Source organism: Tyto alba, unplaced genomic scaffold, assembly GCF_018691265.1.
Source record: "Tyto alba isolate M040663 unplaced genomic scaffold, T.alba_DEE_v4.0 Super-Scaffold_16, whole genome shotgun sequence".
Classification (NCBI taxonomy): Eukaryota; Metazoa; Chordata; class Aves; order Strigiformes; family Tytonidae; genus Tyto; species Tyto alba.
In genome coordinates, this window is record NW_024881278.1 from 13,034,616 (window position 1) to 13,051,205 (window position 16,590).

The 16,590-nt window shown below is 49.2% G+C and overlaps 1 protein-coding gene across 1 annotated transcript; it reads left to right on the forward strand.

The window, feature by feature from the left end:
* The first annotated feature begins 2,478 nt into the window (after nucleotides 1–2,478).
* On the forward strand, nucleotides 2,479–14,631 carry LBH (LBH regulator of WNT signaling pathway). Its single transcript, XM_032989421.2, has 3 exons — nucleotides 2,479–2,700; nucleotides 3,474–3,576; nucleotides 12,168–14,631. Exons 1-3 carry the CDS (start codon nucleotides 2,675–2,677, stop codon nucleotides 12,366–12,368), a joined length of 330 nt encoding a protein of 109 aa, XP_032845312.1. The 5' UTR covers nucleotides 2,479–2,674; the 3' UTR covers nucleotides 12,369–14,631.
* Nucleotides 14,632–16,590: the final 1,959 nt, after the last annotated feature.

Below are 16,590 nucleotides of genomic sequence, written 5' to 3' on the forward strand. Positions count from 1 at the left end.
GCCTATCCGCAGGCCTCCCGGTGGGAATTGGCCAGGGCTGGGGCCGATGTTCTCACCAAGTTGCTGGGAAGTAATCCGCGCCCTGGGCACATACGCACTCGGGGATTTTTATTCAGTTTTCCCCCCAAAAGGCTGTTATCTAGGTACAACCTTGAAATTATCTGCCCGTGCCAGCCGGGATGTCAAGGCAGGCGTCCAGAGAACATGGGTGAAGAGTTAGTCTGAGGTGCTTTTTCTCAGCGTTGGCTGCAGGAGCTGTGGAGGGTGGATGGAGGGGAGGGCGAGCCCCAGTCCCGTCCCTAGGTCTCTTTCAGGGGCTCGGGTATATCAGGAATTAGGTAGCTAAAGGAACATGCTTTCCAAGGAGGGGAAAACCCTGGACCTCAAGCCCTGCCGAGCGTAGGAGGGCACTTAGAGAGACAACTTGGTGTGCATGGTGCAAGAGGGACTCGGGAGGGGCATGTGGGGTTTTTGTTGGCTTTTATTTTGTACAAACAAGACCAGGAAATCCACAGCGAATGTGTGTATGTTTGATGGAGACAGACGGGCTTGTTGCTGATGAAACATCCCAGGGAATTGAGCTATGGATCCATCTTGTGTCCCACGTTTCAGCTGGACACAGTGGGAGACAAGGGCACTCAGGGCAGGCTGTAAAGTTAATTTTAAGACACTTCACCATATAGATCGACACCACCTGAAGTAGCACCCTGCCTCTCTCCTTCTCCCAGAGTGGTCTCCCCGCTTCTGCACATACCATCACGCGCCGACTTTGGCTGTTCAGCTTCAAAAAAGTCTTTTAAGAGTGAAGCCTTTGTTTTCTTTTAGGGCAGAAATTAGCAAAGCCAGTAAGGACAGGCAGGTGTGTCCTAGGGTACACAGCAGGGAGAGGGCATCCTGGTGGCCAAGCCAGCAAAACGCACAGAAACTGTTTCCCCAATGCTTTGGAAATTTGGTTGTCTTCTTTCTCCTCCCTCCAGCTCCAAAGTTTTTTGTCGGGAGGCCAGAGCAAAGGGGCTTTGTGCACCGTGTCTGCCCCGCTGCCGCCCTCCAGTTAAGGCTGTGGAAGGTTACTGGTAAGGCTACCTGTAGCCCTTTGCAGCGAGCTCCCCTGCACCCACCTGAATTTCCACGTGTCTGCAAGGGCTAGATCAGCTCCTTGTGATTCATTTTAATCCGGCACAAAGCAGCAGCTAGCTGAAGCCTGATGTAAAACACTCGCATACGCTTCCATTATATAATATGAATCTAAGAAGATTGCCTGGTGTGAGGAAACACATGCATGTGTGTATGTACACATTTATATACAGTCTGGGGGTTGGCTGAGTAGGGCTGAGGGCAGAGCTTCCCTTCAGAAACACTGAACTTGCACTTGTTAGCACTTAAAACACTGGGGCAAATAACGCGTCCATGCCCATGCACAGACATGTTTACCAAGTGCTGCAGCAGCTGCACGCTCTGAATTTGAGAGTGCAGCACGGTAACTGCAAGAAAAATTTGTAGCCATGTGCTTGCTTATCCACTTTGTTGGCAAAGTCTGAGCAGCAACACGGAGCAAGAGGTGGAACAAACCCAGTCCCTGTACTAAAATTTACCTGCCAGGGTATGGCAAGATACTGCTCGCTGGGTGAGAAAAATGTGGGGAGAGCAGTCCCCCAAACCACCGAGCATCTCTCAGCAGTCTTGGTGGGCCTGGCCTGTCCAGTGGCCACCAGCAGTGCCCGGTGGGCAACTGTCCAGGGCACAGCCCATTCCTCAGGGGGCTCACAGGCATCACCGGGCCGATGCACGCCCCGTCAGGACCTCGGCCGCGTTTGGGGGTGCTCAGGCCTTTCGCCCAAAGATGCGTTTTGCCTTCCAGCAGTTTTCCAGGCAGGAAACGTGTTTCCCCCATCGCTGCCCGCAGTGCCTGCGGCAGCAAATGGCTTCGCCGCCTCCTCCTCCTCCTCCTCCTGCGCCTTCCCGTTATTGATTCGCGTTGTTTTGCTAAATCCAGCTCGGCCCCCTGACCCTTCTCCCGCCGCCGTTACTCCAGCTGGAGGTGCTGGCCGCAAGGCCGGGCGGCTGCTGCCGGCCAGGGGAGCGTGCCGGAGCCCCCCCCCCCGCCCCGGGCTGTGGCTTAGCCCCCCGCCCGCCCCGGGCCTCCCCCCGCCGCCACCACCACCAAGGTGGGGGGGGTTCGGCTCCCGCGGGTGAAACGCAGCCCCGGCCGCGGGTGATGCCCGGGGTGACGATGCGCGGGGTATCCCCGCGCCCGGCGGTTCGGGGGGGGGGGGGGGGGGGGGGTTTGGGGGGGGGGAAGGCCGAGGAGGGTCGCATCCCGCCGAGCCGATCGCGGGTGACACGTACGCCCGCCCCGCCCCGCAAGCGGCGCGCGCCGAAGCCATTCATGAAAATGTTGACGTCAAGCGAGGGGGGGCGGGGACAGGGGTCGGGATCCGCCCCCCGGGGCCATTTAAGGCGGCGCGGCGGCGGCCGGCGGGCTCAGACGGGAGGCGGCGGCGGGGAGCGGGGTCGGGGCGCGGGTCCGGCAGTCCCGGGGCAGCGCAGCGGCGTGTGTCCCCCCCCCTCCACCCCCGGTGCGGCTCCGCTCAGCCGGGCAGCGCCGTGCGCCCGGGTGCCCCTCCCGCCACCCACCCCACCCCCGAGGGCGCGGGGCAGCCTCCGCCGGGACTTCATGTCTGTGCTGTGTCCCCTGCCCTGGTGAGTGGGCGCTTCCCGCGTGGGAGGGGTGGTCGGTGGGAGGAGGGTCTACCCCGGCATACTGCTGCTGGTGGGCGTGGAGGGGCTTGAAGCGGAGCCCCCCCGCGTGTCCGTGGGGGCTTTCAGCCGCCCCCCTTCCCCCCACGCCGCGGCGGCGTGTGCCTCGGGAGGAAGCGATGCAGCGGGGCGGCGTGGAGCCCCGCGACGTGATTCTGCGAAAGCGGGGGAGCAGAGGCTGGTGGCGGCGGGTGCGAGCCGAGCGATCGCGGGATGAGCCGCGGCACAGGGACTGCGAACTGTGGGAATTCACTTTCTCGAGCTGGAAATGCCATTAAGGCTGTAAAAGCGGAGCTGGAATTGGCGCCGTGCGCTCCGCTGGTGTGGAAGTCCCTGAGGTTGTAAAATAAGTCAGAAGGAGCTAAAGCACACCAGCTTAAAGAAGAAGAAAAAAAAAAAAATGGCAACCCCCCCCCCCAGCACTTGCACTTTCTTGCTATGTTTTTTTCCTTTCCCCCTTACAGGGCAGGGCGGGGGGAAGCCGAGTGAAAAGCGAAGCGGTGCTGGTGGAGCTCCCGGGGCGGGGGGTGTAGCGCTGCTTTACGAGGGACTGAGCTTCTTCCACCCCCCTTCCGAGGAGGGGGGCAGGAAGGAAAGGACCAGGAATAGACTGCTGATGGCCTCTTATGCTTACTGTCCTTTCCTCATGCTACTTCAATCTTACTCAGTTCTTCTGGAGCCGCTTGGATGATTTGAACACTGTTTTTTGTTTCTAGCCCTGATTATCTGAGATCAGCTGAAATGACTGAAGTGATGATGAACACCCCAGCTATGGATGAGATTGGGCTAAGCCCCCGCAAGGACGGTCTATCATATCAGGTAAGTGCTTTGCTGGCTGCTTAGGCACTAATCCCCTATGGAATTGCCTGTGCTGGACTGCAAACTCAGTCTAACGTACCTTTCCATGGCCTGACCTAATAGCAGGTCTTGCTGTAGTGAGAACTAGTCAACAGACTGGAATGCTTGCTTGGCAGGAGCTGGTTGTCTAAAATATCGCTCAGTATCAGACCGGATTGGCAGAGGCCTCGGTTGTTTCTGAAGTGATCAAGCCCCCCGCTCATTCAGCATTCATGGGGGGCTCGGTGGGAGATGGGGAGACTGGTTAAAGAAGGGTTTGCACCACTGGCTGGGCTGAGTGGACTCTTGAGATCTTTGTGTAACATGGCATACAAATGATCTGACTAGAGCAGGAGGGAGTTGTTTATGTGGCACTTAAATTTTTTTTGTTCTATTTGTTGGTTTTCCTGGCTGATGAGCCTGTTGGAGAGGGTTAACAGTCTTCTGTAAGATACAGTGAGACCAGAGACAGCCTAAACAAGCCTCAGGATGTCACTGGATGTACCTCAAGGCACAAGCTGCATTCATTCTGAATGCTCTGAACAATGTAATGAGCTATTAAGCTCTACATCAATGACTAGGGTGAAGCTGTGGTCCTAGAAACTACCTGGAGCCTTAATCCTTTAGTCTCAATATGTCTTTCGTTTCCTGGCTTGTAGTTAATCAAAGGGCGAGGTGTGTATCTTAGCCTACTAGATCCATGTTTTCCTGCACTTCCAGGAGACTTGTTGATGAGATTTAACACAGGTGCTGAGTGCATGCCGATGACTTGCATCTGGTGACTCTTACCAGCAGATCCCGATGCAGGGCTCTTCCTTTGCAGATGTTACACAACCTGCACGGAGGCAGTTGCTCTAAGTGTGCATTCAAATGGGGTGTGCTGTTGTATACTTGCATATTTGTCTGAAAAATGAGCTACAAGGCAGTAACAGTGCAGTGAAGCATGAAATCAGCTGAACTTTGGGCCGTGACTGAAACCTCCAGCAGAAGCCAAAGCTGTGGGGAGGGAAAGGGGATGCATTGCTTTTTTTGGTCAGCATTCTAGATCTGGATAGTGCGAGTTGTTTGGTTTGTTGCATGTGTGTGGAAATAGCTGTGCTGTGCTTCAGTGCTTGAGTTAGTGGAAAGCATATGACTCTCTCCTGTCCTGTAGAGGGAGTGTACAGCAATGAGACCGGCTGTTAAACCTGAAGCAATTGAACTAGCCTGCATGGGATCTTCACTTGTCTTTATGGGACACTATATGAAGAGGCTTAAGCCAGTCAGGTCAAACCTATCCGAGTTTCCCAGTGAGAGGCAGAATTTAGGTGCCCCGCTTGTTCTAATGATTGCTTCAGTGAGGTTTTTCCCCAAGTGCTAATGACCTTGATAAGTCTGCTTGGGCCAGCTGGGGAACAGGCCTGTTCAGTTTTGAGTGGATCATCTGAACCTCAAGGTGTGTGTCATACTGACAACTCATATCTATGTGGGGCTTTTGCATCCTGGATCTCTTCTCTGTAGTGGTCTGGTCATAAATGACTTTCTTTCAAATGCCTGCAAGAGCTGGGAACTGCCTGCCAGTCCTTCACCTTGATGTAAGCCAAACTGGTGACAGCAAGGGGTTGAGGTGTTGAAAGGGCAGATCCTGATGGGGCACTAGCAGTGTGTGGGCTCTAGATGAGGTCTGCCTTTAAATCAGGTTAGTGTAAGGAGGATTGGGGAGCTGGCTTCAGCCTTTCTCTGGCTGCTAGGCTGAGAATGTTACAGTGTAAATCAAGGTAAGTTGAAAGCATCCTTAAAAAGGCTGAAAACTCAACAGCAAGGACACACACATCTGATGCAAAATCGCACCATGAACTCTTTGTTCTACCTCAGACTTTGGCACTTTGTGCTTCATCTTACTGATGGAGAGAGTTTGGTACGTGGAAAATTGTGTGCTAGTCTGAGGGCTGTAGTGCAATAACTTAAAACCAGACAAGGCTAATGGAGCATGACTGCTTCTACACTGAGGCTTGTTGTTCTAAGCTGCAACATCTTCCTCCACTCATCTGCACAGTTGGGCGCTCAGGATGTGAGTGTAACAGCCCTTGGCTGGCTATGTGAGGCAAAACAAAGTGGAGCCAGAACTGGGAGAGGCAAGCATTTCGTTTCAGAAGTTCCTCTTGCTCTAGTAGTAGAACTGGGATTTATCTTACTGCAGAGGTAACCTTAAAGTGAGGTTCAAAATGTCCTCCTTCAGCCTGCATGGAGGAGGGACTCCCTGGGTCCATAGGATGCTAATTGTGTGCCTGGGGGCTGCTTCTGCCACCATATGCAGGCATGAAACTGTCTGGACCAGAGATGGTACAGCAGTTTTGCTGGAACTGTAACGCACATCAGTATCTGCTGCAGATGGTACCAACAGTACTGTGTCCAAGTATTTTTGCCATAACTTGGAAGCAAATGGAGGAAACAAACTCATACCCTGAGTATAAACTTCAGCAATCTGATTCCTCTGTCCCATGGAGTTCACCGAGCTTCAGGGCTTCTGTCTTGCTAGGTATCTTGTGATTTTTTTTTTTCCTTCTTCCTCCTCCACCCCCTTGTCTCTGCTCATGCTCTGGAGTGTCTGTCTGTCTAAACATCGGCTGAAGGTGTGTACCCCCCCCCACCCCCAGAGAAGCTCTATGGCCTTTGGTGGACTGGCCATCACTGCTCTTTAAGCAATGATATGAGAACTCAGACTGCGCAAGTCCTATCAGTGGTAACTGAGTTGCCTGGGTAGGCTTAGTAATTTGTACAGTTTCACTTGCAAAATGTGCTTTCTCAGCACAGAAATGCCTTTCTCCAGTTAATACACAAAATGCTTGTAAGCTACTGTGCTACTTTCAAAACTGTTCTATGTAAAGGAGCTTTTATTACTGTATGTGACGTAAAGCTGCTCTGAGCTCCCTGAAGATGGTTCAGCCAACATTTAAAGGGCCTGAGCAGAAGTGAATGGTGAAATTAGGGCATCAGTCTCAGAACAGGGTAGCCTAGACAAAACAGAAGATGCAGCTGAAGAGGTTATGTCATGCTGGGTCTTGTGCCTGCAGTGAAGAGCTATTCCTGGATCTTTAATAGATGTCCCATAATTCCCATGGGACTTACTAAACAAAAAACTCGTTGAAATGCAGCTGATGGCTCAAGATGCCCCTGCTGGAAACAGATGTGCCTATGGAGGGCTTCATGTGCTCCCTGCCTGGCAAGCTCTGGTGAGCCAGGCTCTTTTTACTGCCACTTGGAGCTAATGTACAGTTTGCTATTTTCCAGCCCCTAGATATACCCGTTCTCTGAAAAGCCTCATCAGCACTCTGCCAGCTTGTCCTCTGATGCCATCTCACAGCAGCACGAATGATGCTGCTGAAACCGAGGCTAAATTAATCATTTCGTGGAACTGTTGTCAAAACAGTGCCTTGACCTGAATCCTGCCTGGCTTCTTGGAAGTGGAGCAGAGTCTGAGCACAACTGGAGACACTTTGATGCCCAAAGTGTTTACTTTGAGCAAATGCTGTGTCCTGACTTGAGCATGTTACTTTGGCTGGCTCGCTGGTCCTGTGAGACCTTAGGCTCTCCTTTTAGGAGACTGGCCTGTGCAGGCAGAGCTTGCCTTGTGCCATCAGCTGGGGTTTGCTTATCATGGGGAGCTTTAGCTCTTTTAAGTCGTGATCACATCATGCTGGGATCTGTCTAGATTAATCACAGCAATAACTAGCTGTGAATCATGTCAGACTGACTGAATCTAGGTAAATAGGCTTAATCCTCTATCCAGTGTCTATGGCAAAGGCTTTGTTGAATCTTGTGTTGGGGAAATAATTTTTGGGGAATGCAACGCTCTTCACTAGCACCAGTGAAGCACTGACTTTCCCAAGGAACTGTGATGCTTGGTGCTGAGGGGTTTAAGCTGCATCTGCTGTATCCTCCCAAGTAAACAGGGGGGGCCAGCATATTACTGACCCAGGGGCTGATGGCAAACTGAGCTTCCTCTGTAATTGTCTTGTTTGCTTGTAAGGTGTTTTGTGTCAGTGCAGCCTTGATTTGGGCAGGGGAAGTCCCGTATTGGAGCTGGTGCTTGCTACTGCGGAAGGTCTTGAGACAGGACTGCAAAAAAGGTGGTGGTAGCAAGCAAGTTTAGGATAACTTGTTCACATAGCACATCCCATGCATGGTTACTAGGCAAGATTAGTAGGCTGAGTGAATGTGTATGGCAGGGTCTGGGACCTTAAATGAAGGCAGAAGCGGGATATGGAATAAACAGCCAAAACTAATCATGTTTGCAGCTATGCTATGCAAAAAAGTGTTCCACTGCAATGCAAACTGAAGACAGCAGCTAATCTGAACATCTCAGTGCATGTTTTTTTCCTCGCTACTTGATGCCTTGTTACTGTGATGGAAAATTGTTATGATGTATGAAGTTTCCCTGCCACTGTCCGCCAAGATAGGGCAATCTGTCCGTGACTGGGGAGTTGTTCTAGTTCATAAACCTGAGTCACAGGCTGCTGTGTGCATACTAGAGGGAGCTGGGTTTTGAGTCATGACTACTGTGTGAGTAAATGCATGTATTAGCACTGTTCCTTATAGCTGGAAAATTCCTCTGAGGAGGACACTGAGAGATAATTTAAATATTTCTTGAAATGAGCTTGCCATGCTTCTGAATGGCAGTAAAGTTTTATTTAAGAACTTAAATGCTGATCTGAGATTTGGAATACTGGCTTGATACTGCTGAAGAGACACAAAACTTAGCCTTTTAGGACTGGGAGGACAAGTGATGAGTGTTTCCTGTACCTGAAGTGGTATGCCCCTCAGTACAGACTTTTTAGTCTTGTATAGTATTGCCATAATGAAGCAAATCTTTCCCCGAAACAGTAACTTAATTTGGAAAGATCTCATTGACTTAGTCTCTGTGTAATGCAATTGAAATAGTTTTCAGCCCCATGGGAGGGGAGACATGTGGAAGTTGTTTTGACTTTACAAGTGTCACTTGGATTATGGTAGTGCTGAGCTAATCCTCTTAATTGTCTGACATCTCTCCTGCTTTTGGTGTTTCTCCATCCCTGTGAATGTTGAGAGAGGGTATGAGCCTCCCCAGGGCAATGAAAACTTTTTCCATTCTTGTTGCCAAGACTTCATTCAAGGATAGCAGAGCTAGATCTCTGAAACAGAGGCAAATATCTTTCTAAAATAATTTCAAGCTTTTGTTTCAAGTTCTGTGTTTCACTGCCCTTTCCAGCTGCAAAGCAAGAGTTTGGCTGATTTGTATGAGATCCAGATCAGTCCATGAGGAGAGCAGTTCCCAAAACATAATCTGTAGAGGCCTGTGAAAACCAGTCTTGCTGTGAGAAAGAAGCTGTTGAGCAATATTCATGTCCTCTGCGGGCTCTAGCAGGTGTTGGATGTGTCTCTCCATGGGCCAGGAGTTGGCGCTTGGCTACAGAAGTGGGGGGAGAGGGGGGGGCTCTGTGGAAGCAGTTGCAGCCCCTTGTGCTGTATCATGCAAGTGAGGGGGAAGAAGATACCTCTTGAATTTTTGCTAAACCTGCTTTTAGGTAGCCTTTACAACCAGTTGGTGACCAGATCAGCCAGAAGTAAGCATCTGCTTCAGCTGTGTGCAAGGTGGCTCTGTCTGATAAATGAGGGGGAGAAGTTAACCCTTTGCTGCTGTGCCCTTTGGGTGGTGGGGAGATGCAAAGTCTTCCTCCTACATGCCTGAAGCTGGGTAATGTGAGCAGAAAGGCTTGTGGACAGGTTTTGATAGGCAGCTGTCCGGGCTGCTGTGCAAAAGGGTGCAGAGCTTACGGGTCTGAGCTGAGCTACTGCATTCCCGGGGGGGGCCCTTGCTGCAAGTTTGAGTTGTTTTTTTTATTTCCCATTGTCTAAATCTGCAGTGGGACCAGTTAGGCCAAGGGAACCAACAAAGGCAGCATGGCACTACTGGTGAGGGACAGCAGAAAGCTGGTGCTTGCTTGTCTTACAAAAATTCTGGCAGTACAGCTTATTTTGGAGTGGGGAGGCTGGTTGGGGTAACTTTTCCCCCTGGCTTCCCCAGATGTACAAACAGTCTTAATTTGAAACCCATTTTTCTTTGGTCCCCGTGCTTGGCCTGCTGTGTTGCCCTGCTCATCACATGCGAGGAAATCTGCCTTTGTGTATTTTTTCCATTGACTGTTCACGCCCATTGAAAGAGCAATTGCAACATTTCACTTCATGCTGCCTCAACGATTAAAAAGCATGACTTAGTGGAAAAAATCCTGACCTTCTTGAGTTCAGCCTGTCCTGCAGCTGTTGGAGATAAGATTGTGCTAGGGTTTTTTATTAAAAAAGCTGCACACCACATTTTGGGGGTATTTGTTTGTAAGGAAATGACTACTATTTAGTTTCTGGAAAAAAAAATCTGGCAGGCTATTTTCAAAGAAATTGCTCCAATTTGACCTAATGTGCTTAAAATGATAGCAGCCAAAGGTTAGCTTAATTATTATACTGCTATTTTTCTTGCACAGGAGGCTATTTTCATGACATTATCAGTTTATGTAACCTCCTGAACCACACTTCTTTTTCCATTGCAACCTTCTAAGCCTTGTAATGTCAAGGGTATTTTTTTCCTATCCCAAGTTTAGATAACAAGTTGATGCTTAAGAGCCACTGACTGTACTTCCAGTAATGCACCATGTGTTCAAAACTGTCTTTGTTTGACCAAGCAGAAGCCGCGAGGCTGTAAGAAACTTAATATCTCACTTGTACCAGGAGTGACTAATAGCAAGTAGCTCGTACTACAGTGCCTGTGTTAATGTGGCAGTGTTCAAAGACCTTGCTTGCTCTGGTGCACCTGAAAAACGTGGATGGTGGGAGCTGGGCTCCTGCACCACTGTCCCCAGGACCAGATGGATGTGTGCAGACAGCCCCTGTGTTGTGCACTACTGTCAGATACCTTGACTGATTTGGCATTAAGTAGCCACCCAATGGTTTTCTCAGGTTGGTAACCTGGCTGCCACAAAGCTTTCCAGGCAAGGGAGAAATGTGGCTGAATAGTAGGAGACTGAATATTGACAAGGAGGTAACGGTGTGGTTAATACATGCTAGGCTGAAGAACAAGTTGATAGGAAGTTGTACTTTGGGGTTTGGGCCAGGGCTTCCCAAGGTAGTGGGTAGCTGCATGATTGGCATGAAGAGAATGATGCTTCATGGTTAATGCTTCTGGCTGGGGAACCTGCTTTTTGTAACTGGACCACAAAAATCAAAGTAGACCAGATCTTGGTCTCAAACTGAGGCATGCACAAGCAGGGTGCCTGTCTGAGGCTGGCAGTGCTATTCCCTGCACCGATGCTCTTACAGCTCACTTGAGTGCCCGACTCCTTACCCCATCTACAACCCTGAGGGGAAAATGCATTTTGTCATTATCTTCTTTGGGTTGGTTAGATGCAACTGTAATGTGAAGCGGGCACTGATAAAATTGTTTGAAATAAACAGATGGTAATTGTTTAATCTTGCAGTTACCAAGCAGGGGATCTGATATGGCAACTGGTTCTTGTCACCCAGCAGTTCTCTTCTGGATGAGCTGGGGTTTGAAGCTGTTCCCCTAATAGGGCATACCTATAAGTGCCGGCAACCTTTCCTGTTCACATTGCAATTTAGTCATGGAAAGCTTCTGCTAATGCTGCACTGTAGAGGCAATTTTTCCTGTACCCCTGTCTTTGCCTCAGTTCCTAGTAGGATCAAAGGGTGCATCCCAGCAGAGTGGCACTGCCGGTGACTATGGGCCCTGGTGCTGCTGCAGCACACGAGCTTGTGCATCCACGTGGCAAGTTGCGGGAGGGAAGGGATAAGGTCCTGCTCTGTGCACCTCGTGGGATGGGAGATAAGGGGTTCCTCATGTTCCTTCCACTAGGAATATGGTGCGGAACTGCTGGTTTATGCTACAGGTACCTCTTGCCTGAAGAAATGTGGTCCAGTCTCCAACCCTTCCATAAAATGAGTGTTCTCTTGCTGAGTTTCACTGATGATGTATGGTAGCTGTAGCATGCAGAACACTGCCAAAATTCTCTAAAATGCAGCTGAACTTCTCTTTCAGTCTGGTGCTGTGGCCCTGGAGTGGTCCCAGATGTGGGCCCTTGCTGCAAGGGTCTGGACCACTCTAGCTGTGGGTTGCCGTGTGCCTTCTCTCCCTCCTAGCAGGGGAGCCTGGAGCAGAAGCCTGTTCTCGTGTGCAGCTTGACCAGCAGCAGGAAATGAGATCTCAGATTCTCTGATCGAGATAGCTCAGTGTGCAAACTCATGAGCACTAATGCAAAAGCGGTTGTGGTGGGGGTGAGGCTTTTGGATAAATATCCAAAAGGGCACGTGCCTATTTGCTGAATGCTATCCAAGCAAACAGGTGCTTTGGAAGCCTCTCGGGCAGTGCTCATTTAGAATACTCAGATGAGAGAACCTTTTCTACAAGTTTAGGAGTCTTCCCATCACTCAGTGGTTTACTCTGTGTTCAGATTAGTCTGCCCTGAAGACCTACGTGTCTTGAGTTTGGGTTTTGGATAAGACTACTTGAACGCAGCCCCTCTCACAGACTGTTTTTTTGGCTCTTTCAGATCTTCCCCGATCCCTCAGACTTTGACCGCTACTGTAAGCTGAAGGACCGCCTGCCCTCAATCGTGGTGGAGCCGACGGAGGGAGACGTGGAGAGCGGTGAGCTGAGATGGCCACCCGAAGAGTTCCTCGTGCAGGAGGAGGAGGAGGAGGAAGAGGAAGAAAACTGTGAAGATGCAAAGAAGGACAACAAGGAGCAATAAATGGCATCTGAGGAAAGGCAAGGGACCGCACCCTTCTGAAGGAAGAGCCACACTTCTTTTGAAAGTCTTTTTAAAAAAAAGACAAGTTCAATTTTGCACCTGCGAGATCTTAGTTTTCTTGTATTCTCTGTATCGAGAACTGAAGCCCTCGGTGTCACCAGACCTCCTGAGGAAGGAAGGAAGTAACGCAGAGAAATGTTTGCTGTTCTTGAGATCGTTATCTGTATTTTTCCGAGGCGGAGGCAGCAGTGAAATTCCAAGCACATGGCAGAGGGTGACCATGCAAGGACTGCTGGAGGGGGGAGCTTGGGGAGGGGGAAGAAAGTCAGAGGTGGCAGTGTTCGGCTGGGAGCTGCCTCCAGCTAAAAGTGAGAACAGAGCTGTAATCCCTCAGATTTGCCTTTCTTGCAGCTTCCATTTTGTGTGTCGGGGCGTGGAAGGGTGTCTGTAGTGAAGCATGGCTAAATGCTCTACTGACGAGGGGCCTGTAGCTCTCCCTGGTTTGGCACCTCTCAGGGTAAAGTGAGCATCCGTAGGAGTAATTGGGTTTCTTGCTGTTGAGCCTGTTTTCCAGCCACTTTTCCCAAAGCTGTTTTCCCCCCTGTTTGCTGTTAGACTCCTCAATGCTGAACAGCTGTATTTGCAGGATAATGTTAGGCTGCTGCTTGTCATATCTACTGCGAGGCCCTAGTTTATCTTGCAGGTGGTTAGCGTGGGGTAATGTGCATTGGATGTAAAGATGCTTCTGTCTGCAGCAAGAGCTCATGTAGGTTTGAACACTTCAGATTTTTTTCCTCTCCTATCTGCTGAGGCTGCTGTGCTTGGTCTTGTCTTGTGCAGTGCCCAGAGCTTCAGAGTGGAGATTACACCTCCTTACCTTGGTGTCCTTGAAGCTGTAGGGTTTCATGTCTCCAACTTTGCTGGTCAACGGGCTTGAGAGGGCTAGGGTGGGGGGATCTCCTCCAGCTTTGCACCGCAGGGCCTCCTGAGTGCAGGACAAGCTGGTAGGTGTGTTCGTGATGGGGAGTGCTGCCAGACCTGGAGGTAATCCAAAGACGAAGCACCAGATCTAGTGTGGATCACCAGTGGGAAAGGGGGGGGTCTGTTGGGAGAGGGTTAGCCTGTGTGTCCTGAGACAAGATGTATTTCTGCTTCATAGCAAGGGTGAAACATTTGTGAGTGTTTAATGAAGTGCAGACTGGCTTGCAAAGTGTGTGGTTGTGTCCTTCACCATATCCTGCTTCAAGGAGGAGGCCAGCCTGCTGCCAGACAGGGTAACCCGCTGCTTTCCTGGAAAGTGATGATCTTGCAGCTCTGAAGACCAGCTTGGGAGCCAGTTGGTCTTGGGATAGGATGAGAACAGTTACCACCTAAACCAAACCTGGGGTCATGGAAGAGAAAAATGTCAAGGCCTTAACCAAACTTTCATAATAATCCCAATGCCACCCCCTTTGGTTATAACTGGTTCCATTTTTAAAATCTATTTGGACATGTGTGTATTTGTATTTTTAATACCTCATGAGTAGTTAAACGCTGGTGGGGGTTGGGAACTGCTTTTAACATATTGGCAGGATTGTTTTAGTCTTGTCTTGCTTGTGTTTAAACATAATGGCAATAATTTATCAGCTCTGCATAATTGTTTCAGACAGATAGGAGTTCGGAGATGAGTTACCACAAAGCAGGAGAAATTCAGTGTTCCTATGCTGCGGCTCATCTCTGGTCCAGCAATGCAGACCCAGTTATACACACTCCCTGGTGGATGGTTGATCACCAAACAGTCATGATGAGGTGATACCATTTTCTCTAGCAATGGATTCAGCTGTTGTATCTGTAACACTTGTTCTAGTCTTGCTGTCTTACTGGAATGAGCTTGTTGTACACCTGCATACCAGCCAGTCATCTTCTAAGTGTTACTCTCTATTGGTCTCTATCGTCTGTACCACCAAGTCAAAGCTGTGTATCAAAGATATTACCATGTGGGCAGCAATGAGATGGCAATCCTTGGACTTCAGACCTGCTGTCTGCCCTAAAGACTTGCATATTTCTGTCTGCATCCTTTTTTTGGAAGTATTGTGTATATTTCTATTTGTTGTTGAACGTATCTAAAGAACAAAGCACTCCAGTAAAACTCCTCCTGTTGTATGATATACATTCTATATTTCAGTAATTCTTTTTTGAGCCTCAGGGAGAAGCTAGCATTTTTTTCAAACTACATTTTTGTCACTGTGACAGTTGTAAATAAAGTTTGAAAATGCTTTCCAAACATACTGACTTTGTTCTTACTGCCAAAGCAGGTTGGGATGGTCAACCTTCCAGATGATGGCTAGTCCTTGTGTGTGTTAGGTCTGAGGTGTGCTGACTTGCAAGACTAATGTCTATCAGTTGGGGCTGTTTTGTGAACCTGGAGACACTTGTTCTACATGTGTGGCTGACCTCAGAGCATGCTCTGTGGGATTGTAAGCCTAAATCAACTTAGAGGGGCAGTATCTTTGCCTTGTATCTTCCTACAGTTGCTTATTGCTGTGGGAAAGGCTGCAGTGAAGTGGTGTTCCAACTTAGTCCTGAAAAATCTGTATTTATAATTATTTATCTGTAATCTATGTCTAACCCCTTACCTAACCTTACAGAGCATAAAGTCATGGAGAGTAGAGGCTATTCATAGCTGCTCTTAGTACTAATACAGTACCTGTGCCCTGCCCAGAGCAACAGGTGTGAAGGTAAGTCTTGTCTTGCTGTGTGCTGTTCAGGTCTCAGCCGAGCTACCTGGAGTTCTCTGCTTTGGCTCTTTTGGGACTGGAGGTCAGTTTTTTTGAGTAGTTGGTCATACCTTGCCACGCACCAATGGCTGTGTGCTACAGCTCACAGTGCTGCCAGAGGAAGACATGGAGGAAATGGCATTTCTCAGTTCAATTCTGAACGTGTTTGGTACCAAGGCTGTGTCCTGGGTGTAGAAATCTGATCATGCCAGGATTCAGCAATTCAAACTATACTTAATACAGTTAAATTTTCCACTAAAACCAGGTGATAAGCACATGCTCTGGAACACCCCTGTCTTTCAGATACATGGAGAGAAGTTCCTGTGATTTGGCAAGTAACAGACTCTAATCTTACCTGTGCAAACAAACTGGGTTGAGGCTAGAGTGTTATGTTTACATAAGACTGATTTAAATACACTAACTAATGACCCTCAGATTTAATGCTTGAACTTGAGGGCATGCTCAACATGAGCCCCACAGTTCAAAGATTAATTGTATCATGTTCAACCCTTGTGGATATTTTATGCCATAGAAACACACATGCAATGTTGAAGCTTGCCTTTCCTTTTCTTCAATCAGCCTCTAGCTAAGGTGCCTTGATTTCTTCCCCTCCTAAGGCATGGAGTTATTTTCCTTGTAGAAGCTTCTGCAGCATTTCCAAGATGAAGTGCTGGTCTGAAATCAGTTTAGTCCTGCCCCAGAGTGTTTCTGATTAAAATACTGCACTGGTTAGGGAAACTGCAGATGAATTCAACTTGTCTGCTACTTCCATGTGCTTCACATGAATGCGTTTTTCAGGCTTATGTCAGAATGAAGCCACTCACTTTGTTTCCTGATGCATCATGCTATTTTGGGGCCAGACCAGAAGGGCTGGCCTCTGTGTTGGGCTTGCTCTGCCTGGAGCAGTGCTGGCAGGAGAGTGATGGTGGGAAGGGGGCTCTTTCCTGGTCCTTGGCTACAGCTGTTATGGTCAAACTGGAACTTGCAACACCAAATGAAAATGGGCTTGTGGCTGAATGGGTGACCCTGAGTCATCCCAAGAACTTGGTGGGTGGTAGAAGGACCTTTCTTTGAACTTAGAGCAATGTGTTGTCTCATTTAATCTTGAGGCATTTGTTCTCCTCAGAGCTTGGCCCTGTACTTGCAACTGATGACACTGCAAGCTGTGCACTGCTGCCCTGCGTAGTTCAGCCTGTGTCCACTCTCCCAAGTACTTCATTTGTTGTTTTGGTGCGTTTTCACTTCTGTTTAGCTTCATCAAAAGACACAGTCACTTGAAAGACACTGTGCAGATGAAATTTTGGCATCTGGATTTGCCTGCATTTGGGTTTAGCTAGTCAAAACTGTTGCTCTTCAGGAGTGCAGGGATAAGGGATAATTCACCATCAGTGCTGCACATGGGGAGCAGCCAGTCCCCTTAGTGCGGGTCCAAGTCCTGCTCTGGTGTAACCACGTTCCTCCTCAGT